At 39.8% G+C, this 25,004-nt stretch overlaps 1 protein-coding gene across 2 annotated transcripts in view; it reads right to left on the bottom strand.

Moving 5' to 3' along the window:
* IQGAP2 (IQ motif containing GTPase activating protein 2) overlaps nucleotides 1–25,004 on the bottom strand; it is a 290,309-nt gene that overhangs the window by 35,339 nt on the left and 229,966 nt on the right. For both annotated transcript variants that reach the window (XM_082375039.1, XM_082375038.1), the window contains exons 18-28: nucleotides 23,028–23,111; nucleotides 21,830–21,901; nucleotides 21,095–21,164; nucleotides 18,104–18,312; nucleotides 10,825–10,974; nucleotides 7,665–7,828; nucleotides 5,255–5,479; nucleotides 3,800–3,940; nucleotides 3,364–3,448; nucleotides 2,707–2,939; nucleotides 94–226 (exon numbers count right to left, since the gene is read on the bottom strand). In XM_082375039.1, coding sequence (XP_082231165.1) covers nucleotides 94–226; nucleotides 2,707–2,939; nucleotides 3,364–3,448; nucleotides 3,800–3,940; nucleotides 5,255–5,479; nucleotides 7,665–7,828; nucleotides 10,825–10,974; nucleotides 18,104–18,312; nucleotides 21,095–21,164; nucleotides 21,830–21,901; nucleotides 23,028–23,111 — 1,566 coding nt within the window. The remainder of the gene's footprint in view (nucleotides 1–93; nucleotides 227–2,706; nucleotides 2,940–3,363; nucleotides 3,449–3,799; nucleotides 3,941–5,254; nucleotides 5,480–7,664; nucleotides 7,829–10,824; nucleotides 10,975–18,103; nucleotides 18,313–21,094; nucleotides 21,165–21,829; nucleotides 21,902–23,027; nucleotides 23,112–25,004) is intronic.

Below are 25,004 nucleotides of genomic sequence, written 5' to 3'. Positions count from 1 at the left end.
CTTACAGTAACACCCTGTAGAAACTAAACATTTTCAAGAGCAGACGTTTGAACCCCGTGTCCATTGCTAAGACCCTCCTCCAGCCTCTCTTACTGAATGTGTGCTGATGATTTCTTCAATTGAAATATAAATGACTGGTTTGCTGACTGTCACCACATCTGTGTATTTATCCATATTAAACTTTTCTTCTGGTTCAGGGACATTACATGCTTCTTTGAAATATTTCCTAAAAAAGGAAAAAAAACCAAAAGTCTTAGGACAGAGTCAAGTTTGTAAATAAAATGGCTTTATCAACATGGTGAGGAAATCTTAAACTTTTCTTCTGGTTCAGGGACATTACATGCTTCTTTGAAATATTTCCTAAAAAAGGAAAAAAACCCAAAAGTCTTAAGACAGAGTCAAATTTGTTAATAAAATGGCTTTATCAAAATGGTGAGGAAATCTTCAGTGATGGCTAGTGCTTTGTTTTCTACTGCACACCTCGGGGGACCTGTTCCAGCACCTTCCAAGGCTGGCTCTGGACCTCAAAGCCGAGTCCATGTTTCCGGATGTTGGACCCAGGTCCTCAGAAAGGAACAGACAGAGCATTTAGGGCCTTAGGCCCTGTGACCGACCCAAGGTAATCAAATTATGGGCAGGTCATTTTAAAAATACGATTTTAAAAATGCCCCCTGAAATCTACACAAAAATGTCAGTACTGGGACTTCCCTGGTGGCGCAGTGGTTGAGAACCCGCCTGCCAATGCAGGGGACACGGGTTCGAGCCCTGGTCTGGGAAGATCCCACATGCTGCGGAGCAACTAGGTCCGTGAGCCACAACTACTGAGCCTGCGCGTCTGGAGCCTGTGCTCCGCAACAAGAGAGGCCGCGACAGTGAGAGGCCCGCGCACCGCGATGAAGAGTGGTCCCCGCTCACCGCAACTAGAGAAAGCCCTCGCACAGAAACGAAGACCCAACACAGCCCCCCCCCCCCCTAAAAAAGTCAGTACTAATGTTCCCTGATCTAAGAATCAAGTCTTTGTAGAGAAAACAATCCAGAAAGCAATTAGTCAAATTTGCTACTTTAATTGGCACAAACTCCTGGGGATTTCAACACCCTTTCAGAGTTTCTGTTACCAATTTGACAAAAATTCAAGTTAAGCCTACTCTACTCTTAGTTGATCCAGACAACAGTTGCTGGCTGGAAAGGCTGTTAAGACCAGACACACAGATACATACAAGGCTCCCTTCCTCCAGGGCTCAGACTCTAAAAAGTCTGCTATTTTAAGCTGCAGCAAATTTCAACAGAGATGGAGAAAAGCCAGGTGTGCTGCGATCATGGTTTAGGAGGAATTCTTTGCACAGGTAGAGTAGATATTTTATTCTATAAATTTGCAAATGTTTCATATGCCTGAAATTATCCTTGGTGTATCTCCTAAGGGCACCCAAGGCTTGTACACCAGAAAGACCTGTGCCTTCCCACCCCAAGGCTGGGGCAGGGTAAATGGCAGGCAGCCATGCTCCCACGTGACAACTGGTCTTCCTGCACTTTTTTGGTTATAATTTTTCATGGTTGCTGAGGAACACAAAGGATTAATATGAGTGGAGGAGAAAAAAAAATAGATGAATTTAAGAGATGAGGGGAGGCTTTTGGTTTTATTTCCTTTTAAATGAAGAAGAGTTGGAAACATAGATGTTTGGTAGGAATAATCTGAGAAAAAAGGAAGTAAAAAGAGGTTCTAATAGCAGATAAGGATTCGCAAGAAATGGATGTTACTTTTTTAGTCAGTGAGGAGAACTAAAATTAGCAGCTTGAGAAAATCAAGACTTCCCATAGTAAGAGGATTGGGGGAAAATTTCTCACAAGAGGCCACAAATTCCAGAAAGAGATTAATGATCATGAACTACCTTTGTCAGCAGATAAATCACTAACCTACAGGAAAACTGAGGAATGGGAAATTATCATTTTCCAAGTGAGGCGTGAAAGAGGCCACATAGATGTCATACTTGTATGACTGGATGAATGGCAGAAAAGAGAAAGCGAACGCCAAGATGAACGTGCTTCCTCAGAGAGCTTCAGGGTGAGTGAATCTTCCTGCTGGATTCAGTCCTCCTCCCGAATCCCCGTGGAATGATCAGTGCTACAATTTGGAGAGCTTATAAAGTCAATAGACTTAAGTCTTACACGTATATTTAAGAGATGTTCGAGAATAGAACAGAACATATTCACACACAATCCTCAACAAACATAGAAGCTGGATTCTCCCAATCATCCCAAACCAAATACTCAGTTTCCTACTATTGTTTGATGCAGATAAGGCAAGTTTTTCCTGAATGGACACGTTTTTCCTGAATGGACAAAATGATACCCTCTTTTTAAGTTCAGAAAAGCAGAAGTTAGCTATTTTGATTTCTTTAATTCTAAGTACTACAAGCCTATAGCATACCAAGAAGATTAAATATTTCTTTTTGTCAATAGCAGAAATCATACATATGGGGATGACTCAATGTAACAGGGGCACTGGGGGTGGTGGGGGGATGGGGAACACCAGACAGAAGTAACCCGGCCTGCTCGGCCTCCCTCCTCTTTCTCCACAGCAACAAGCAGTACAAGAAATGCAGGCAGCCCCCTGAGGTTCCTGCCCCCAAGCCCAGCTCTGGGCACAGAACACACATTCCTCTTGCCCACCATCTTGCAAGTTTCTCCAAAGGTAACGATACCTCTCACCTGAACTCCTGATACGTCTCTGATAAATAATTGTTCATAGATGAGAGATGCTCATTTTCTCCTTCAAAGAGCTTGTTGGAGGCTGCATGCTGAAGGACCTTGGCCACTGATCCCAAGTTTCTCCTCTGGTCGGAATTTATCTGACCTCCGGCTGTCATGTCGATGATATCAAAGCCGTCTGGGGCGACGATGGCTGGGTTCATGTACCGATAGTACAGGAGATTTCCAACGATCTGGAGTGATGTAGAAGAAAAGACTATTTTTGAGAGAGAAAACTCAAGAGTTTGGAGGGTTTTTTAAAAGTTAATATTAACTGACATTTCCCAAGACAGCAAATCATTCTCCGATCTGAATCTTAACAAGGAGCTAAGTAAAGGTAGTGAATATAATCACACATTACTAATATAGTTAACAAAATTATTTTTGGTGAAAATATGCTACTGCCCCCCCCCAAATTCTCTAATATAAAGAGCTTCAATAATGTATAAGAACTCCCAATTAACCTCACAGCAATAATCTTGAGAGCCATTAGAATAGAAGACTTGTAGCTTATTATAAGTAGTCATATAAGCGGAAATATTTTACAAAATGGTGTGTTGGTAGTTTTGGCTCCTACCCCCAAGAGAAGCTATGGTGAGATCACCCTTGAAAATCTACCTTTAATAGCTCATCTTCTGTTGCATCAGGAAATTTCTCACGGATCGAATTCTTCAGTACTTTGGCTATATACCTCAATCCATAACTACGTGGAAAACAGATGACAAAAGAAAATAATGGAAAAAGGCTAAGTGAGGAAGAAACACACAGCAATTGTTCCAGTCAACTAAAGCCAAGCAGTTTTCCTAAAAATTAAACACAAAATGAGATGGGTACGGAATCACAGGACTGCCACGGATGATCGTACCTGAGTGCTGTTTTGTACTGTTTCCTCTTTGGAGAACAGTTATGAATTTAAAGTGCAAATGTTGGCAAACTTTTAAACTAGTAAATGCAATATGAGGAAAACTCCTATCTTCACTACAGGGGTTTATTTTACATAGTATTTCAAGAACTTCTAGCGAAGAAAGTTAAAGCTGCTACATATACAACTTACGGCAGTAGATCAAGGGAAGAAATGATAGAATTCAGGACTTTGTCGGTGACACTTCTCAGGTTCTCGATGGATGCCTCCAGTTTGTTTTTCACTTCTGGGTATGTCAGAGCTTGTTCTGTGGTCACATCGTAAGGCAGGTTGCTGAAACCACAACGAGGGCTTCCGATTAATTGGGGGCTTAGGTACAAGCATGTGTATCCTTGCCAGGTTGGTTCTACCATCAAGCTTTGTATTGTGAACTAGAGTTTGCCCACCAACTCCAATGATAAAATGTTTGCTTGGGGTAGGGGAGAACCCACATGGAACCCTTTGCCACCAGAACAGCAGGGTGACTCCAGGCTCTCCATTTGGGCTCTTCCGGCAAAATAACAGGCAGACCCAGGTAATGCAGACCCAGCTAACTTTCTCTCTCTCTCTCCCCCTCTCTCTTTTAAATTATAAAGAGCAGTATACTCTTTACAGAAAAATTTGCATATAAGCCAACAAGAAAACAATACTGACCCCAGAGACAACTACTTTTCCTTATTTTAGTGTATAACTTTCTGGTCCTCTGCTACGCATGTGTGTATACGGGTGTAATGCAGTTCGTGTCTATACACATCCCATATAGATCCTACGTGTGTGTATATACATGCATATTTTTTTTGATACAGAAAATGAGTCACTGTACCAAACTACAACTGAGAACTACGTTATGAACAGTTTACCCAGGCAACAAATATATTTATATACCACCATTCCAAATAGTTACTTACTACTCCATTATGTTATATAAACATTTATTTAACAGATTCCCCAAAGCTAAATATTTTGACCTTCCCCAACTTTTGTGATTACAAACAGTGCTGTGACAACCACCCATGTAATTCTCTATGCATATCTTAATGATTTCACATGGCATCCTTTTGCAGGAAATTAAAAGCTGGGATTGCTTGGATCAACAGACCGCTACCTAGAATAAGCCAATCCCACCCGGCTTGTTGAGGCTTGCATGTTCAAGTTACTCACTTGGTAATTGTAAAAAAAAAAAAAAAAAAGTAGGTATTATCAGGTGAAGAGGTCTATGTCTAGGTCTAGGACTAGGTTTAGAAACAACAAAGAAAAACCAAGGGAGAGAACTACAGAAATTGTGGCTTTGAGAATCAACTGCTACCGAAATCTGAAAATACCATGTACTACTAAGAAGGGAGAGAACTACAGAAATTGTGGCTTTGGGAATCAACTGGTACCAAAATCTGAAAATACCACGTACTACTAAGATGAGCAGGAGTCCAAGAATGTGGCCTGCATGGGTATGTTAAGGGAGGTAACAACATCTTAGATTGAAAACTGACTTTGCACAGTGAATTTTGTTCCTTTAACAGAGCTTAACAGAGTTTAAGAGTATGTATAAATACACGCATAAAAATGATCATAAAACACGACTGAAAACCAGCATCACCCAGGCTTTGCTACCTGACTTCTCCAGTCTGCGTTTCTAGTTGGTTCACCCAGGCCTTGTACACCTCGACGGGGCTTGTGTTGATGATCAGGGACTTGTCATCGATGATCTCTTTCACCACCGGAGCCAGGAGCTGGCGCAGTGTGTTCTGTCCACGGGCACCTCTGTTGAAGCTGACGACCATCTTGATGACTGTAGGGTTCCCAGTAACTATGTCCTGGACCTGGTTCACCTTTGATCTAAAAAAGGCCCAGACCAAACAAAATGGTTTGCCTCTATGGATAGAGTTTTAAACAATGTATATTCTCTCTGGTGGGCAAGGGCTTCGGGGGGCTGTATTTTTCTCCACTGAAGATCAAAGACGGTGTGATTTAAAAGGAAGCTATCTCCCGTCTCTATTTGGTGAGAACACCTGAGCCAAAGGAGACTTTTGGTGGACATGGCCCACATACTGTCTTTTGTAATACAACCTCTGAGTCTGAAACTTGTGGGAAGTTAGGGCAAAGCTTTCTCTCTAAGTATGACCATTCTATCTGCCTCCATCACTAGACAACAAGCCTGACCTATTTGGCCAAAGGTTTGCAGTGGTAACAGGGCCTGTAGAGCAGGATCTACAATGCATGTCCTGATTCTAATTTATCAGGGCTATTGGAAGACTGAGTGTCCATTAATAAAGTGGGTCTCAGAATCCCCCGTTTATTTATTTTTATTAAAAAAAATAAAAGGAAGCTATCATTTGTAAGGTGAGTGTTTCTTATTTAAGAAATTTAAGGATCTAAAAATAATTTCTCAGCTTTAATTCCAATCTAGAAGGCAGGAATGAACTAAAAATGGACCTAGACTAATAATAATACTGGGTGACAGTATACAAGTTAGGATGCTCCCTGTCTCTTTCCTGGGAGTTAGCCTTGAATTTCCAATATTCTGCTGGATATTGGAGATATTTCACCCACATGTTCTACACCTAAAACTCAAACTCAGTGTTAAAAACCTAATCTGTGCCTTTTTCCTTTGCATGCCCCCCCACCCCACCCCATTTCCCTGAACTGTGTAGCTCCAATTCATCCTGTTCATACATGGCTAGCAGATCAATCTTCTAAAAACTCAATGTGGTCACGTCAAAAACCTTGCACACCTTCCCTGAAAGTAAAAAGAGCCTCAGCACTTGGGCCTATACTCAGTGTCTCCCATGATCTGGCCCAACCTTCCTTTCCTGGTGGTCACTAATTAAGTCACCTCTTGGCTAGACTAATCTACTTTCTTTCTTGCCCCTTGGCCCATACTGTTTCTATCACCATAGTGCCTTATTTCCCTTTTCCATTTCTTTTTATAAAAACTCTATAGATATTCTTCAAGGTTTTGGGTCAACTCCTTCCTCTTCCATACAATCTTTATCGATTGACTGTATTGGCACTTTTCTTTCCATCCCTCTGATCTGTTACACTGTGCTTATCATTCATTTAGTACTTACCTTATTCTACTGCATAGCACTGCATTTTCTCATGAATCCTATTTCTCATGCTGCCTTATAGACAGTGTGAGGGCAGAGGTGCCCGGCTAATAGCTTCAGAGATCTATAGGATTAGCATCGCTTAAGGGATCCAGAAGTAAGGAAGACAGTTAAGATCCATCTAGTTGGCTAAGGGCATTTCTCATGGGTTCCCCCCCTCCCATTCATTATAGCTGCCTACACATTTTTTACATTAACTGAGTAAAAAATAAATTAGCAGCAGCTTAAATTCCAGTAAGAAGGAAAAACTATTTAGTAGAGATCATTATCCTCATCTGTTTATGGCTTTACTACTCACATAATTTTAATTAAGTTTTCTCACTGACTTTTTTTTTAAATATAAATTTATTTTATTTATTTATTTATTTTTGGCTGCGTTGGGTCTTCGTTGCTACGCGTGAGGTTTCTCTAGTTGCAGTGAGCGGGGGCTACTCTTCGTTGCGGTGCACGGGCTTCTCATTGCAGTGGCTCTCTTGTCACAGAGCACGAGGTGCATGGGCTTTAGGAGTTGTGGCATGCGGGCTCTAGAGCGCAGGCTCAGTAGATGTGGTGCATGGGCGTAGTTGCTCCACGGTATGAAGGATCTTCCCGGACTAGGGCTCGAACCCGTGTCCCCTGCATTGGCAGGAGGATTCTTAACCACTGCGCCACCAGGGAAGCCCTCACTGACTTTCAAAGAGCTTTGTATACTTGCAAAATCAAGAGTGAATTTAGCATTAGAAAAGATACCACTGCTGGGAGAAAGCTGTACCTGAATATATCTATGATGATATGGCAATTTCTCAAGAAATTTGATACATTTTAATATGTATAAATAACTTATAAGAATAACTTTAAAATTATTTTAGTAAATCAGAGATAGCCACCACTAACAAAAGGTATTGGTATTTTTACATATATACTTATATACATACTTTATTTCTTCCTCCAGAGCAGTTTTAAAAAGCTTGAGGAGTAGATATTCTTCCCGTTGATTGGAAGCATAATTGTATAGGGTGAAAATAACAGTATCCATAAATTTAGTTGACTTGTTCTGTGGCATCTGGAAAATCAGCTTAGCGAGGTACAAAGGATTTGTCTGAAGGAAAGCGAGAAGAAGAAACACCCCCCCACAAAACTATATGTTAATATATTATTAAAGCAGAGAGGAGTCCCCAGTTCCTTGCACTTTAATGACTTATTATGTATAAAGCATATAGAAGAGTATCTGGCACATATTAAGACTTTAAAAGGTAGCAGATAATACTACGACTAAACTATAGGAAGTTATACTAGAAAGTTACGGTAGGATTTAAATTTTATATACTATATCATGACATATTTAATGGAGTATAATTGTATTATGTACACTCTACATCATTTGGAGCCACAAAGTAATATTTATTGTAGAAACACAGGAGGCGGTAGGTGGCTGATAGATCTGGTATCCGAAGAGACTGGCAAGAAGGGACCAAGGGCTGAGCTAAATAGACTGTCCTAGAAGGACTGATGAATGAATAGAAGGAAACACATCCCATATTCTGAGACAAGAAAGAAAAAGAAAAGGATATGTTTACATGTGGAGACAGTGGGATGGCCATGATGTTTTAGAAAGCATGAGAAGGTAGGAGTGAGGCAGGGAGGCTGAACAGAGGGGTGAAGGTCAGGATAGTTCATGGGGGAAATGCCAGAAGAACCTGACAAGAAGCCCATATGCTTAGTGTGGGAAAAGAATCACCCCAGAAGGCTAAGATAAAAAGAAGAGAAGAGAGAGGGGGGTGGCTGATAGACCTGGTATCCGAAGAGAGAATCTCTTTAAATTAAAAAAAAATTTAAACATGGACAAGAATAAAAAAAAAATTGACATGCAGCTCAGCTTAGGATGGAGTTCAAGAGATGTAGCACCAGTCTTCATGGTAATGTGGTTTTTCTGAAGGAGTTACACCAACCAGATGGAGGTTAGAAGAAAAAATATAATATTAAGATGACAGAGAAATTTGATAGTCCTACTCTTCATCTTCGTTCCGATGAGAAAAGAAAATTTTCCATACATGGAAATCACTATCTAAGAGTCTCAAGCAGTTTGGCTTTAAAATTTTAAAGAAAACCCTAATTCTAGTTTAGTTTACCACTTAGATTTTCTTTCAAGCTCATAATGACTGGCTGAAATTTTATGAATAAGCAGCTCAGGACAACCTTTTTCTTAGCATTCTGGGGTGATTCTTTTCCCACACTAAGCATATGGGCTTTTGAGGAAGGAAAATTACTCTAAAGCCGAAGAAGCCTCATTCCTCTCAGATGACCTAAAAACTTTAAATTTAGGCTCATACAGAAGAGACAAGCCCATAGCAAAACCTATACTAGCTGACCTGCTACTTTGGCTAAGAATTTCCAAAGGCGAAAGGGATCCACGCCGTTTGCTTTTCTATAGCTTCCTCATTGGTCTTGGGTTAATGTCTCCAAAGCAGAGAGGAGAAAAGGTGAAGGAAAAATAAATGATTTTTTGACACTTCACTCAGTACAACTGAATGGTCATGCTCTGGTTCTATCAGTTTTGGATCGTTTAGGGAATAGACCTTGTGGAATTATTCTAAACACGCTCCTACGCTTTTTCTCCTTCCCATTAATGAGCCTCCACTTACATAACAGGGTAAACTATACAAATCTTAGGCCAGCGACTAAATTTTCACTTTCCTAAATGACACAAATTCTATCAAAATCCAACAATAGAAAACTAAATCCTGAAGAAGCTTCATACACTTGGAAGTTCATGGATGTCAAAAATGATAAATGTGAGAACCTACTGTATAGCACACGGAACTCTACTCAATGCTCTGTGGTGACCTAAATGGGAAGGAAATCCAAAAAAGAGGGGATATATGTATACGTATAGCTGATTCACTTTGCTGTACAGTAGAAACTAACACAACATTGTAAAGCAGCTGTACTCCAATAAAAATTAATTAAAAAAATGATAAATGCTTAAGATTAAATTTCTAACTGGTGGATGACTATTAACCTAATTTCAGCAGACAAAAAACCTTCCCTGCCTAGTGCGAGCCCCCTTTCTTTCTGGAAAGGAAGCTGTTAAGCACTGGATTCCATGGACAATTCTGTTTTAACATTTTTCCTTCTATGCTGCCACATGGTGGACATCTGGAGTACTACACCTGTTCTCCAATCCACTCTAAGCAGAGAATTCTCAGCTCTACCAAAATTAAAGTCTCTTCTCTCAGCGAGGCTAGCCACACCTCATTTGTTTTGGGTAATGTGTTCTCTGTGCACCTAATGCCCTCAAACAAAGATTCAAGCATCTCCACGCCTTGACGGAATCACTGCCACCAGCAGCGGCCCCAGGGACACCTGCCGAGGGGAGGCTTCATTGCTATCTCTCACTATCGCTCACTGTTTCCTTTGGGACTAATTGTATGTGCTGGTGGGCGGATGAGGTTGATCAATGGTCAAACAAACAAAAAGCTAGTCCACCAGACAGAGTCCAGCCGTAACCAGTTCAGCTTAGTTCTCACCCACACTCTTGAAGCAATGGAAAATTACTGTTCACTTAGATCACAGTCATGCCATGGAAATAATGAAATAAAAAAGGAATCCCATTTCCCTAATCCAAACTCTCTGGCTCCTTCCTCAAAAGAAGGGCAGTCTGGTTCTGGTACAGATCTGTTTTTCATACAGTTACTTTAATTTTTTCATGTTTGACAGCATCTGCTTATGCTATTATTAGATTTATACTGTTTCTGCCGATAACTGCAGTATAATGTAGTCATGAAGAGCGTGACTGCAGTTTTAAGTCAAACTGCCAGGGTCCCAAAACCCCTGCTTTACCGTTTACTGGCTGTGTCTCAGTTTTCTCACATGTAATACGGGAATATCAGTAAATTATTTTTTGATGGTTCCCAGGGTTGTAGTAAGAATTAAAATGAGATAATGTATATAAAGCACCTAGAATAGCACTTGGTACTTAATAGTGCTCAGAACATGTAAACTATTATAGCCTTAGCATGGGACAAGATCTACTGTAAAACACCAACGGGAACATAGCATTTACCCAAAACTCACAGTGAAAGAAGTTGTTCTCACCTGTAAAAGATAAAAAAGCTGCTGATATGTTTCCAGTGTCTTTCTTCTCTCCTTACTCAAACTTTTGATCCCTTGGTTGTCAGTGTTATTCAGTATTTGCATTTCTCCACCTTTTTTCTTATTCAGTTTCGTTCTGTGTGAAATTACATCCTGGAAAAAATTTTTATGAAATTACTACTTTTTATGCTGGTACTGTTTACCTCCTTCCTTCTCAGACACCCTGAGACACACACAGTTGGAAAGATTAATTTTCCACGTTTCCCTCACGAAGAAACAAACTGACAGAGAATGTTAAAGAAATTAAGAAAATCCAAATTGCAGGTGAATTTGGCTTTTGTAATATTTGTTCTCCAAAGCTGTACGCATTTGTTGGTAGGATGTAATGTAAGTCCCAAGACAATTCAACAGGGAGAGGATAGTCTTTCCAAAAAATGATGCTGGGACAACTGGATATCCAGGTTCAAAAGAAAGAAGTCAGACCTCATCCCATAAACAAAAATTAACTCAAAAGAGATCAAAGAACTAAATGTAGGAGCTAAAGCTATAAAACTCTTGTAAGAAAACCTAGGCAAAAATATTTATTACCCTGGATTAAGCAATGGTTTCTTTTAGGGGTGTGTGTGTGATAATTTATTTAATCATATTCCTTTTTGATGGACAGTTAGTTTCTTTACATTTTATTACTATTTCAGAGTGTGTAGGGAGCCCTTCTTGTACATGCATCTTTGTGCATGTAGATAATGGTTTTTTACATACGACACTAAAAGCACTAGCAACAAAAGAAAAAAATAAAGTGGACTTCATAAAAATTAAAACCTCTGTGCTTCAAAGTACATTATCAATAAAGAAAACCCATAGAATGAGAGAAAATATTTTCAAATCATTTATCAGATAAGGGACTTGTATCCACAATATACTATAAAGAACTCCTACATCTCAAAAATAAAAAGACAAATAACCCAATTAAAAAATGGGCAAAGGATGTGAACAGACATTTTCCCAAAGAACACCTACAAATGGCTAATAAGCACATGAAGAGATGCTCAACATTAACAGTTATTTGGCAGTTCCTCAGAAGTTAAACACAGGTGACCATGTGACCCAGCAACTTCACTGTTAGGTATATACTGAAGAGAACTGAAAACATATGTCCACAGAAAAACACGTACATGAATGCTCATAGCAGAATTACTCGTAACAGTTGAAAAGAGGGAACAACTCAAGTGTCCATCAACTGATAAATGGGCAAACAAAATGTGGTGTATCCACACAATGGAATGTTATTTATCAATAAAGAGGAATGAAGTACTGATTTACGCTACTACAACATGGTGAACTTTAAAAACACTATGCTAAGTGAAAGAAGCTGGTCACAACAGATGACATATTGTGTGACTCTATTAATATGAAATATCCAGAACAGGTAAATCTATCAAGATAGAAAGTATACTAAAGGTTGCTGTGGCTGGGGGTTGGAGTGAATAGGTAATGAGTGTTAATGAATGTGGGTATTTTTTCAATTGAAGTATTATTCATTTACTATACAATTCATCCCTTTAAAGAGTACAATTCAGTGGTGTTCCGTCTAGTCACAAGGTTGTGCAACTGTCACCACAATCTAATTCCAGAACATTTTCTTTGGGGTTTCTTTTTGGGGTGATGAAACGTTCTAGAGTCAGACAGAAGTGACAGTTGTACAATTTTGGGAATATACTAAACACTACTAAACTGTAACCTTTAAAAGAATGAATTATATCTTTTGAATCTATAGAAACACTTGCAAAAAAATATGCAATGTAGAAATTAGAAATGGAAGCGAAGAGAAGCCTCTAAATATTTAACAAAGTTAAGGGTTTTCCCTCCCAATCATGCTCCTTTAACTATTTACAGGGAAATGTGGAAAATGTGTGGCTGGAAACATTGTCAAAAGGTCACTGAGGCTACTGTGTCCCCTTCAGGGGCTTAAAGGCTCACGAACCAGAGTAGGTCGTTTAGATAAGGATCTACCAAACATTTTTACGGAGACCCACAGTAAAAAATACATTTTATGTCTTTTATTGGTAAACTTACCCACACACACTATACGAAAGGATGCTTATTCTTACTACTGGGGCACACTCCGATCGTTTCAATTTGCTTTTATTCTATTCCATTTTTAAAATCTGCTGAAGTGATACACTAAATTGATTTCATGATTCACTAATGGCACGTGACTTACATGAAAGCCACAGCTCTAGAATGCCTCCTCTGCCACTGAACACTGGGTCGCTGTCCCAGAGTGTAGGTGGCAAGAAAATTGTTTTTTCCTACAACTTTTTCCATCTGCTTCCCTGAGCTCTTAGCCCAGCCTCCACATGACGATTCTGTTTGCAGCCAGTGTCAGGATTCTCCACCACCAGTCCCGAGGGGGGCCCTGGGCATTGCAGGCGCTACCATGCTTTGCTGTGCGCGCACTGCTGGCCATCTTGCATCCTGGGCCCTTCTCCACCAAATGCCAGTAGGGACTCCTGTCATTTTGACAACAAAAAATGTGCCTGTCCCCATTTCCAATTATCCCTGCGGATGAGAACCACTGTACAGGACAAGCTCCAAATCTATTTACCCCCCAGCACCCCTCTTCTCCCATAGCTGGGGTCAGCTCATAGGTAGAAAAAAAAAAAAAAAACAAAACAACCCTTGGAACTTTGAGATTAGATAGTTCTATGTGGTTACGTCCATTGCCTTCCAGGCCTATGACTTTATTTTTCTTCATTCTCAGCTTAGAGAGGGGTAACTTGACTTAATCCTTTACTTCTGTTCCCCTAATTGTTTATATGGGGAAAGGGGGAATTTGACTTTCATTTCTACAAAAATTTTAAGAAGGCGACATTTCCCCCCTTATTTCACAAATATATAAATCACATTCAAGATGAAGAAAGGAAGCGTAGTTACCTCCAGATGGAGGTTCAGGAGAAGTCTAGACAGGCGGTGGCCTGATACCCTTTATCTATAAGAAGTCCTAAGACATCACTAGACTAACCGGCTTACGGTTCCATTTAACCCAGGTTTCTCCTCTTCAGATAACTGGTGATGTGTAGAGATTCATTTCCCCCAAATACATGGAATAAATTGATTATCTTGATTTTAAATATACGGAAGAAAAAAAATCTTGGTACTTAACCTCCCCATCACTGGCCTCCCTCACCCCCGATGTCCCCCAACTACTTGCAATGGAAGCAGCTCTGGAAACTGGAGACTATTCCTTCATTTTGCTGCAGACTTCATCTTTAGGGTAATGTTTTTGACATATACAGAAGAGAACAGAGGGTGGGGTGGTAAGCGAGCTCTAGGGCAGAACCAAGTTCCTTTGCATTATTAACAGATTTGGTGAAGACAGCACAGGAAGAGCACTGGAGGAAGGGAAAGAGCAGAGTCAAATGCTGAGCCCTGCAGGGGAAGTGGGAGGGGAGAGGAGAGCCAGCAGCTGTGCCACGGGAACATCTGTCTGCTGGAGATCCAAGGACAGAGCAGCACGCTTCAGTGGGATAAGCCCTTCTTCTGTCTTCCCTGTGAAATTACACCTGGCTCACAAAAGCTCTGGTGTGAGTGGAGGTTTGCTTTGGAAAGCTTGAAGAAGGGGACAAAGGCCAACCCAGACAGGGGTTCCAAAGAGAGGTATAGGCTTTTTATTAATAGAAATCTCATGTCCTCTATTCTTATCAATAAATATTGAGCATTTGAGGAATACTGGTTCGAAGGAGCAACGGTATTTAACTTGTTCATAATATTCCCACATCTCAATGTTGCCTTAGTTGCCACCATCTTTTCCCTTCCCCTGGTAACAGGATATCCGCATGCAGGTAATATGTTAGAGTATATGCACTTTTGTAGAAGGTGTGGACTAGGACAAACGGCTTGGGCTTTGGAGTCATAAAAATACGAGTATCTGCAAAGCACAGTTAGTTTTGTGACCTTGCTCAGGTTAACCTAAGACTCAGTTTCCTTAAATCTATAAAATGGGCTTAATGATAGCAATCTTACTGAGCTTCTGTGAAGATAAAAACAATCCACGTAAGGCACTTAGCACATTTTCCAGTGAAGAAAACAAGGCTTAGAGAGGTTAAGGAACATACCCAAGGAAATATGCTCATAAAGCAGCAAAGAAGTTTAATTAAGCCATACAATAAATTTCAATCCTGGGTTACAGAAAGCCCTGGCCTTCAAGTCTGCACTCACATGATACGACACACCCACCAATAGGAATTTTAGCAATTCAAGATTACTTTCAATTTCTACTTTGGTTTTCCTTCAAGCTAGTTTGAATCTAGACCTTCCTTCCTCCCTATGCCTCCCAGAAACTTCTACTTCAGCCATCTGTCTCCATTTCCAAACCTCTTCTTTTGCTTAAAACCAATATTAGCTACTTCACTCACTCACCCACTGACTTTCTAAGGTTTCCAGAAGGAACGCCAATTTTAAAAGAATTGTAAGACACATGGTTACTAGAGAGAGCTAGAGTTGCTCTGTAAGAACTAAGCCACTTCCCTTTAAACTTTTTTCTCAACATATGCTCATTGTTAAAAAAATTAAAAACTATACCAGGACATGGAAGCAACCTAAGGGTCCATCGGCAGATGAATGGATAAAGAAGATGTGGCACATATATACAGTGGAATATTACTCAGCCATAAAAAGAAACAAAACTGAGTTATTTGTAGTGAGGTGGATGGACCTAGAGTCTGTCATACAGAGTGAAGTAAGTCAGAAAGAGAAAACAAATACCGTATGCTAACACATATATATGGAATCAAAAAAAAAAAAAAAAGGTTCTGATGAACCCAGGGGCAGGACAGGAATAAAGACGCAGATGTAGAGAATGGACTTGAGGACACAGGGAGGGGGAAGGGTAAGCTGGGACGAAGTGAGAGAGTGGCATGGAATATATACACTACCAAATGCAAAATAGCTAGCTAGTGGGAAGCAGGTGCATAGCACAGGGAGATTAGCTCCGTGCTTTGTGACCACCTAGAGGGGTGGGATAGGGAGGGTGGGAGGGAGATACAAGAGGGAGGGAATATGGGGATATATGTATACATATAGCTGATTCACTTTGTTATACAGCAGAAACTGACACAACATTGTAAAGCGATTTTACCCCAATAAAGATGTTAAAAAATATATATATATATATGGTTAATTCTACCATGCAAAGAAAAATAGCTTAATTTTTTTCTTTTAGCTTAAGTGTATACCTATTTTTTACAATAAATGAAATCATACTGTTTTAGGTACTATTTTCTTCTCCATTATATTGCAACCCTTTCCCCTGCCCTTAAATATTCTTCAGAAACGTTATTTTTAGTGGCTGTGTAACATACGTGTCAGACTGGTTCTACTGTCCTCTGTTTGTTGTTTTCGGGTTTGGGTTGTTCCCCATTATTTCACTACTGTAAATAAAACTTCAACTGCACGATTCTTATCATCAAACCAAAAATGCTACTATTAATGATAAGACAAAAGAGTACATCCTTGAGAATCATTAGTTTAACTTCTAATCAGTGTTTGATAAATATTTGGTGTTTGAAAATATAAGTCGAAAAATTAACTTTGTTTCACAATGCTAACAATTAGTAATGCTTTAAAAAATCTTAAACACTCATAAAGATCTGAAAATCTGCCGCGTTTGTATTTCCACAAGCTACATATTTCTACTACTCTTTTGCAGCTAAGCCTTTATTTTAAAAGGCAAGGCATTTCCTGTTTACAACTTTATGGGAGTAGGGTAAAACAGCAGTGTAAAGCTATAAAAGGCATTCTCTGAAGGACCTTCTGGAATATATTATACTTTAAAAGTTTTCATATGTGTCAAACAATACAAACACATTATTTTTTTTTTTTTAAAGACTAAAGTACTATTGTTTTTCTGGATAAAACAATGAAAAGAGAGTTAAATACAGAACATTTAAATTTGTAGTTTTTTCCCTTAATATTTAGAAAAGATGATCATTTCCTGTCTTACGAGTTGCTCTCGTTTCCTTATTTTCTCTGCACTATTTTGCTGGCATCTCCGTGAGGGCCGGAGACAAGAGCGAGGCGTTCCCATGTCCATTTGGCTGGTAGCCTCCCGTGCCTGCTCACCTGGTAGTTTTCCAGAACCACACCAGAAGCTGGCTCTCTACCTCTGACCCACTGTAGCCTTCTCAGGGCATCCAGAAGGTCAACTCCCCCTGCCTTGCCCTGTTGGTTTTCTGAAAACTGACGTGGCATGGGAACAGGGACATGGAGAGAGGTCTTACCCTGGAATCTCCTTTTCTTGGGTAAAAATGACACTTCTCACATAGTTTTGGGGAGCTTTGACACTGGCAGGTTTCTCACAGATAAAAAACTACAGCATTATTTATTTGGAGGCTATTATTAGGGAAATGCCACTCTGTATGGGGTCATTTTGGAAATGTGGGTGGGGGAGGGCTAACAGCTGATGGATTGGAGACACCACTGGCTTCCAGTGAGCGGGGCCTGGGGAGGACACAGATGCTCTGCTGTCCTGCAGTTTGTAGGATGGTCCTGTGTAAATAACTGTCCACATCTCGCATGGCTGGATTTTTTAATGTCCCGCTGGTCATTCACGTAGGTCAAAATTCTGTGCGTAATTGCTTGAGCCTAGAATCTAATCGCTTTACATATAAGCACAACATAGATCCTCACAATTTTAATATAAACTTAATTTTCTAGGACGGCAATTCCATGTCAAGTGGTGGGGGGTGGAGGGAGACCACACTTTGCTGTTCAAGGGCATATTACAAAGAGTTGTTCTCCACTTTGGAAAAAAGAACTCATGGCCAGTTCCACCACTCACCTGACCAGTCTCATCTGTAGCTCTCTCAATCTGTGGTTATTCTGTGAAGAGGCCCAAGTCTCTGGTAACTTTATCACATCTAATGGCATCAGGCCCATGTATTTGCATATTGAAATATGTATTTTTACTATAAATTAATTTATTTGAATTTCTCTTTTATATTTATAGAAAGGCCTTAGCCTTGCTATGAAGGTACATATGTAAGTTGGTTTTATTTCACATAAATTTCCTTTCAGAATGGTAAAGAAGTCTTACCAAATGTCATAAAAGGGGAGCACAGAATTTTGCAGGTCTAAGACCATAAAGTGGTAATGAAAATGGTAAATAAACTTTGGGCCACTCCTTCTGGACTCCAAAGGAACTTAGCTGGACCAGAGTGCTGTGGGCAAATATACGAGCGTCTTCTCTCTTCTGGGAACCAAGAGTCCCACAAACCCCACTGACCTCCAGTGTGATCCTGTTCTTCACCAGGAGCCCAATCTTAATGTCCATCAGGTTCAGGTCTTTCTCGAGCTGTTGATTGCCTCTGATCTTGGTCACCACTTCTTCCCTTAATCGTGCTACCTCCAGCGCCTCCTGGAAATCCAAGTCACTTTGGTCCAACAGGTGTACAAATTTGCGTACTACCGTTAACGGCGGGTTTTCAGAGCCAACTGCAAGGAAAGGAAAGGCGTGCTTTAACTGGGCATGCTTGAACGGATCATCAGTAGGAAAGAAACCAGGACTTTAAATAAAGCATTGACAGAAAAATAGAGCGATGGACGTGCTTGGTCTCCAGAGTGAATCATCCTGCCTCAGGTCAAATCTGGACGAGGAAACTGATCATATAAATAAATGCACGCCACTGATAAGGTTGGGCCTCACTAATTCCTCATCTAGTACCCGTTTATCAGCCCTCTCTCAGGCTGTTCCCAGGACCACGCACTGAGGAGACAGTTCTATCTATCAGTGTCTTATTGATGAGGAACCTGGGAAAGAATGCTAACATGAGTTGCCCCGGCTCTGAGAGCTTGTGGCTGAGCCAGATAAGAGATTTCTGTTCTTGCTGCAGGAAGCAGAAAGAGTTTTTGTTTTTTTTTCCCTCAGCCCAAAAGATCTTGGGGAAGGAGCAGGAATTAGGTGAAAGGTGAATTAGAAAAGGTCAGTCAAGGGCGAACTGTAAGGTCTAACAGGAGCTGACAGAATGACAACTGGAACACATGTTCTACTTGGCAGAAATGAAGCAATTTTAGAAATTGAATTAGGTCCCTGTCCTTTCAGCATGGACCAGGGAGGGCATTCAGCACCTAGGAGACCAGGCTCAGTTGTTGAGAGGAATATCTATATAAATTCTACAAGGGCTTTCCCTTAGTGCCTTGAACCTTAATTGTGCTTTAATTCTCTTGCACTGTGACTTTGAAAAAAAAAATTTTTTTTAAGGTGTGTGATGAGATCTACTCTGGGTAAACTCTAAGAAGAAACTACCTGGACCTTCAATGCTGAACGATTAGACACAGCAACAAAAAGATGACTTGAGAGAGCCCAGCCCAGTTGTGGCGGCCTCAATAACCATCCTCTCTTTTACTTCCAAGGCCCTACTCAAGCTTCCTTATACTTCTGTTTAGTTGTGTGGTATTTTGACACTTAAGGAATACAGAGTTCAACCAACAACACAATTAACAGCATGAACTCATCCTGAACAACCAAATCTAGAGTCATCTGTATTACTGTTGTTCCCCATCTGATGGTCTTTATTGGTACTTGTTAAAGAAAAGCCTTAGGAAGCTTTAGAGGTCCAATTCTGCTTCCAGGCTCAGAATTTACTGGATAATAATACCTCATATTCCACTAGATTCCAAGTTACCTTGGATCATGGACCCTTTTCTTCCTGATCACTGAAGCATATGTGAATTTTTTTTTTTTTAATTTTTTTTTATTTATTATTTATTTATTATGTTTATTTTTGGCTGTGTTGGGTCTTCGTTTCTGTGTGAGGGCTTTCTCCAGTTGCGGTGAGTGGGGACCACTCTTCATCGCGGTGCGCGGGCCTGTCACTATCGCGGCCTCTCTTGTTGCGGAGCAGAGGCTCCAGACGCTCAGGCTCAGTAGTTGTGGCTCACGGGCCCAGTTGCTCCACGGCATGTGGGATCTTCCCAGACCAGGGCTCGAACCCGTGTCCCCTGCATTGGCAGGCAGATTCTCAACCACTGCGCCACCAGGGAAGCCCAGCATATGTGAATTTATTTTCCTTCTATTTCAGCAAAGATGTTGCTGATGACATGACCATTTCAGAAACAGCCTGAGCCACACAGCAGAGCTCATTCATGTAGCTGAGAGAACATAAGCCACCACATTTGTGTCTAAAGTTCTCTCTCCTGGCTCTGAAGAACTTGTGTATCATTTTATGTGCTAACAGGCCTGGTAGAAACAAATCAATATTTTAGCTTTACTAATTATTATGGCTCAAATGTAATAGCTCCTCTATCAACAGCTGGCTTTTTGGCATCTTCATGATATCTTCATACCACTTTGTGGTACTTTCATTTCAGGAAACCACACAACTTAACAGTCAGCACTTACAAGTGGCCATATTACGGTTCCAGCAACTTTTAAACCTGAATGCATTCAGTGCCTTTCTGGAGGGAATGGGTGAAAATGAATCATGACAGACTAATAAAAGTGATCTGTTTTTCAGCTTAAAAAAATGCCTTCGTTTTATGAAGATGCTGAATTGAGAAAGAAATGAAAATTTACAGTTCAGTTACCACAAAGCCACCCTATTTGCCAAAGCCCAGAGCAGTTTTGATCTGACTTATTGAAAGGAAAAAAAATGAGAGGAAAAAAAATCACAGGCCAGGCAATAAATTAAACAGTATTCAAATTTAAGCTTATCTTCTGGCTCTTTTGCATTAGATTCCTGCCTCTAGCTCAAATTTAATATAAAAAATCAGCATTTATGCCAACTCCATTTTTTAAAAATTGAAGTGTAGTTGATTTACAATGTTGTGTTAGTTTCAGGCATACAGTGAAGTGATTCAGATATATATATATTTTTTTTAATATTCTTTTTCATTATAGGTTATTATAAGATATTGAATATAGTTCCCTGTGCTATACGGTAGGTCCTTGTTGATTATCTATTTTATATATAGTAGTGTGTATATGTTAATCTCACACTCCTAATTTATCCCCCCACCCCATGCAGTCCATTCCTTTTGAAGAAGAAATCACATCTACTGCATTTACCCCACTCCATTTAGATAGAAGGGTCCACTTCCTGTCATCACATCTTCCTTTGTGTACTGGTTCAGAACCTGGGGTCTGAGATGGTCAAAATCTACTGGAAATAACGGGCATCCTCTGTTTCTGGAGCAGCCACTGAAGTGACTCAGATGGAAATAACTTGTCCTTGCCTGGTTAATAAGGGATAATTTGTCTCAGAATGCTCCCACTTACCCAATGTTTTGTAGTCATCTCTAGCTTTGTTTGCTCTCAATAGAGACTGTATTTTCACAATTTCATTGTTCTGCGAAAAAAATAAGACCAGTCACTACCTCCCAGAGTCCCATCTACTCCACTATTTTAGAATTTAGAACTATTTAAGAAGTGACAGCGTTTTCAAAAGGGACACTATTTAGAACTGATAGTATTTAGATGTGGTGTAGTCAATGTTTATTTTTGCATTCTCTTTGAAGAAAGGGGCAGATAAGTTAGCTAAAATATAAACAAGATTGCAAAGGGACTGTTTAAATAAAGAGATTTAAAAAGGGAAAAGAATTTTACCACCAAATTTAGATGGTCCAATCTATGTTCACATATCCATTCTTCAAAGATCCTAAAAAAATTCCTCCTGCGGGCGTCTATTTAAATTAATCGGTTAGCAGTAATAAGCACTTTATAAGTCATGTTGGAAAGTTGAATCTTTTCTCCCTGGCATTACTAGCCCACATCAGTTTTCTCTCACCCATTTCCTTTCCAGTTCTGAATGGTGAAGTCTCACTCTGAACCTGAGTTCTGAATAAAAAAATGTACGAAGCCTCCAAATAGTATCGCATTGAGTTCTAAAACCTATTTTTTCCTCCTAGTGTTCATTTCCACCATTTAATAAAAGTCATTCAATGCTAACATTCAACAAAGTATTCATTTAGTTCATTCTCAGCCAGGATAAATATCCACATGCGTGTCTCTTACATGATCTCTGAAATACTGCAGTCGTGAGAGGTAATTCTTTCGTGCTGTTACCATCCGGAACCAGGACTGAATCTAAAAATAAGTTAAAAAGAGAAATCCAGGCAATTACCAGATAACCTTTCATATCTCTTTATGGAGTCTTTTAAAAATAATATTGATAGATAATTTGATAAAAAAGTAAAAATTAGCAGCCTACCAACTAATAAACATCTAAAGCCTAATCTTCTTCTTCTACTTCCTTCGTTGCTTTTTCTCCTAGGGGTTCAGAACATGTTACACGTTATGGTGGGGAAGGTAATGTAGCTCTTTGTACTATTTTGCTTTAATCTCAGTAAATTAAAGCCAAGCGGGCAAGGCATTTTGCTGAGAGTTGCCACGGGTCAGGGGATCAAATGAGAAACTAAGTTCAGGGTTGCTTCCCACATCTCTTAAACGCAGCGAATATTCTTTAGGTCTTTACAGGAAAACATTTCAAGAGGTCTCACGAGGGACCAACTGTGACCCACGGTTTTCTGAGCGAATAAGCATGTGTCCCAGGGTAAGCAAAGGACATTTCATTCAGGAGCTAGTAATGCACAAGGGGTCTAGAACATGTCATTCTTTGTCCTCACAGTTTAAAAAGTCTTAACAAATCTCATCTAATTCCCATCTCTCTCCAGTCCCACTCTTGTGACTCTCATCTGGATTTCCAAGTTTCTACAAGTTCACTGCCGTACAGTTCTTTAGTTTTCAGCTCTGAGACAGTGGGCACTCCAATGCGTGTTCTTTCTCTAAGCTCAGAGCAACCAGCCTCGGTGGGAAGCTGGTGGGAAGTTAGGCCCTAACTTAGCTCTACTTTCTCTTGTCATTGGCTTTGCATTTGCCTTACAACTAAGGTTTGCACTGTTAAATTTGAGCATTCTAAACATTATTAGCGAAGACCATAAGAAGAACATAAAATAAAGCTGGGTTTCCTCCAGAATTTAAATAATCAATTTGGACTTGTTAGAGAAAGAGCATATATTATAAAGAACTGGAGACAATAGAGTGTTTTGATGGACTTGCTTGAAGATGATCAGCTAAGTGAGTAGTGGAGGTATGACTCAAACCCAGGACTCGCTTCTGATGTCAAGGCTCAAACATAGTCTGTCTTCTAGAAGCAAAATGAAAATGAAGGGAAAAGTTTAAGTCAAGCACTAAGGTAGGAAAGGGTGTTTACCTTCACAACAGAAGGAATATTATCAATGAATATTTGTCGCCTGTGCATATATGAGGCCCGCTGTTTATGTCCCTTCCAAAAAGCCTGTGGAAAATAATGAGTTACAGAATTACTTACATGTAACAGTTTATTTTAGAAAGTGCAAGGACAGAGTACATCTCAGGAGACACTGAGTTGGGACAATGTCAGGGATCCTCCCTTCCAAATCTCATCTGGACACCATCTCTAGGGGTGGACATTAAACTGGGCAGAGCATACCAGCTCACACCTGAGGCTTGCCCCAAGTTTGGGAAAGGAATTACCAGGTGCAAGCCCAGTTTCTGGTTTGAAAGTTTAATTTTACCAAGGCCCTTGGTGATGAGAAGTGATAATAATATGGAATTGCCCTCAAACATACAAACAGATCAATTGGGTGCTGGTATTATTTGGTAACAATATAAGATGCTTCAAAATAATGACTAGTAATTAGCTTTCCTCCAACAAGTGGGCCACTGTGATCCAGACTGAAAAGGAAGATGACTCTGGATCCCTGAAAACAGGAGTGCTGTGATTGATCTTTTATTATTGCATCTATTTTTTACATAAAGCTTAATGAGGCTTCATCAACATAGCTTTACAAGGTTATCACCATCAAAGAGAACTTTTACAGGAAACATTTGCAAAAAGTGGACACAAACTGGTATCTTTAGGATGATAAATCCATAGCTGTTATAAAGTTTATTCCAATTCATTTTTGAGAATCTTTTTATTGAAACATATCTTTGTAATTCACTCCAATTCTCTGATTTTGTTTTTCAGGTTAGAAATGAAATACAAGTTCTGTGTTAAAAAAGGACAAATACAAAAAAATCAAGTTTTTTTTTGGCCTCGCAGCGCAGCTTGCGGGATCTTAGCTCCCTGACCAGGGACTGAACCCGGGCCACGGCAATGAAAGTGCCGAGTTCTAACCACTGGGACACCAGGGAATTCCCCAAAATCAAGTGGCTTTTTGTTTGTTTGTTCCAGTTATTTTTTATAAATTTCTTTTCACATCTGCATAAATCAATCTACCTCATTCCTTCTTTCTTTTTAAAAAGGTATGCAGAATTTTATTGCCATTTAAAAAATAATGTACTTTTTGGTAATGATTCAAAACAAAACAGTCATGATGGAATAAGTACCCAACTGAGTACTTGCTCCAAACTTCCCCTCTCAATTTAAATCCCTAGAAATGATAAATATGCTTTTAAAAAAAACTTAATTTTGAAATAATTATCGACTCATAGGAAGCTGCAACAGTAATACATTGAGTCCCATGTACCCTTTATCCAGCTTCCACCAATGGAAACATCTTACAAATAGGCTTTTAAAGCAATCCATCATAGTGCTAGAAAACAAGAAGGCATATGGGTCAAAAACTATGAGGGATCTTGGAAGAGAGACGGTAGCTTGAATTGGCTGAAAGAGGGAACCACAGAACACAATTCTACAAACATTGGGAACCTCTACAAAAAATGTGAGATGGCTCTAAGCTTGAGGGAGCCTTGAATATCAGTCTGAGAAATTTTGGGAAAGTTGTCACATCACTCATTGCCAAGCAGTGAGGGGAAAAAAAACATAGATGGGGAGTAGGGGTTGGGAAAAGTACAAAAGAATATAGCCTTTTTGGAGGGAATTTAGCAGTATCAAATTTAAAATTATTTAGCGTTTCACCCAGTGTTTCTAATTTTCAATATACCTAGCCTAAGGAAATATAAGTACCTGTGTAGGAAAACAATATGTAAGGATTTTTGTTGCAGCATTGTTTGTAATACCGAAAGTACGTAGAGAACAGAATATTGACGAATAGGGAAATGGTGATAAACTGTGATTGCACTCATACTAATGGCAATCTAACTAGTAACTTATTTGTCACGATGGGTCTCAATGGTGACTCGTGTTTTTGTGGCTAACACTGTTTTAAAGCACAGAGGTGCAAATGTGCAAATAATATTATAC

Source organism: Balaenoptera borealis, assembly GCF_965194805.1.
Source record: "Balaenoptera borealis genome assembly, chromosome: 2".
NCBI lineage: Eukaryota > Metazoa > Chordata > Mammalia > Artiodactyla > Balaenopteridae > Balaenoptera > Balaenoptera borealis.
Note: the sequence above shows the minus strand (reverse complement) of the source record. Positions and strands in the feature narration are given on the sequence as shown.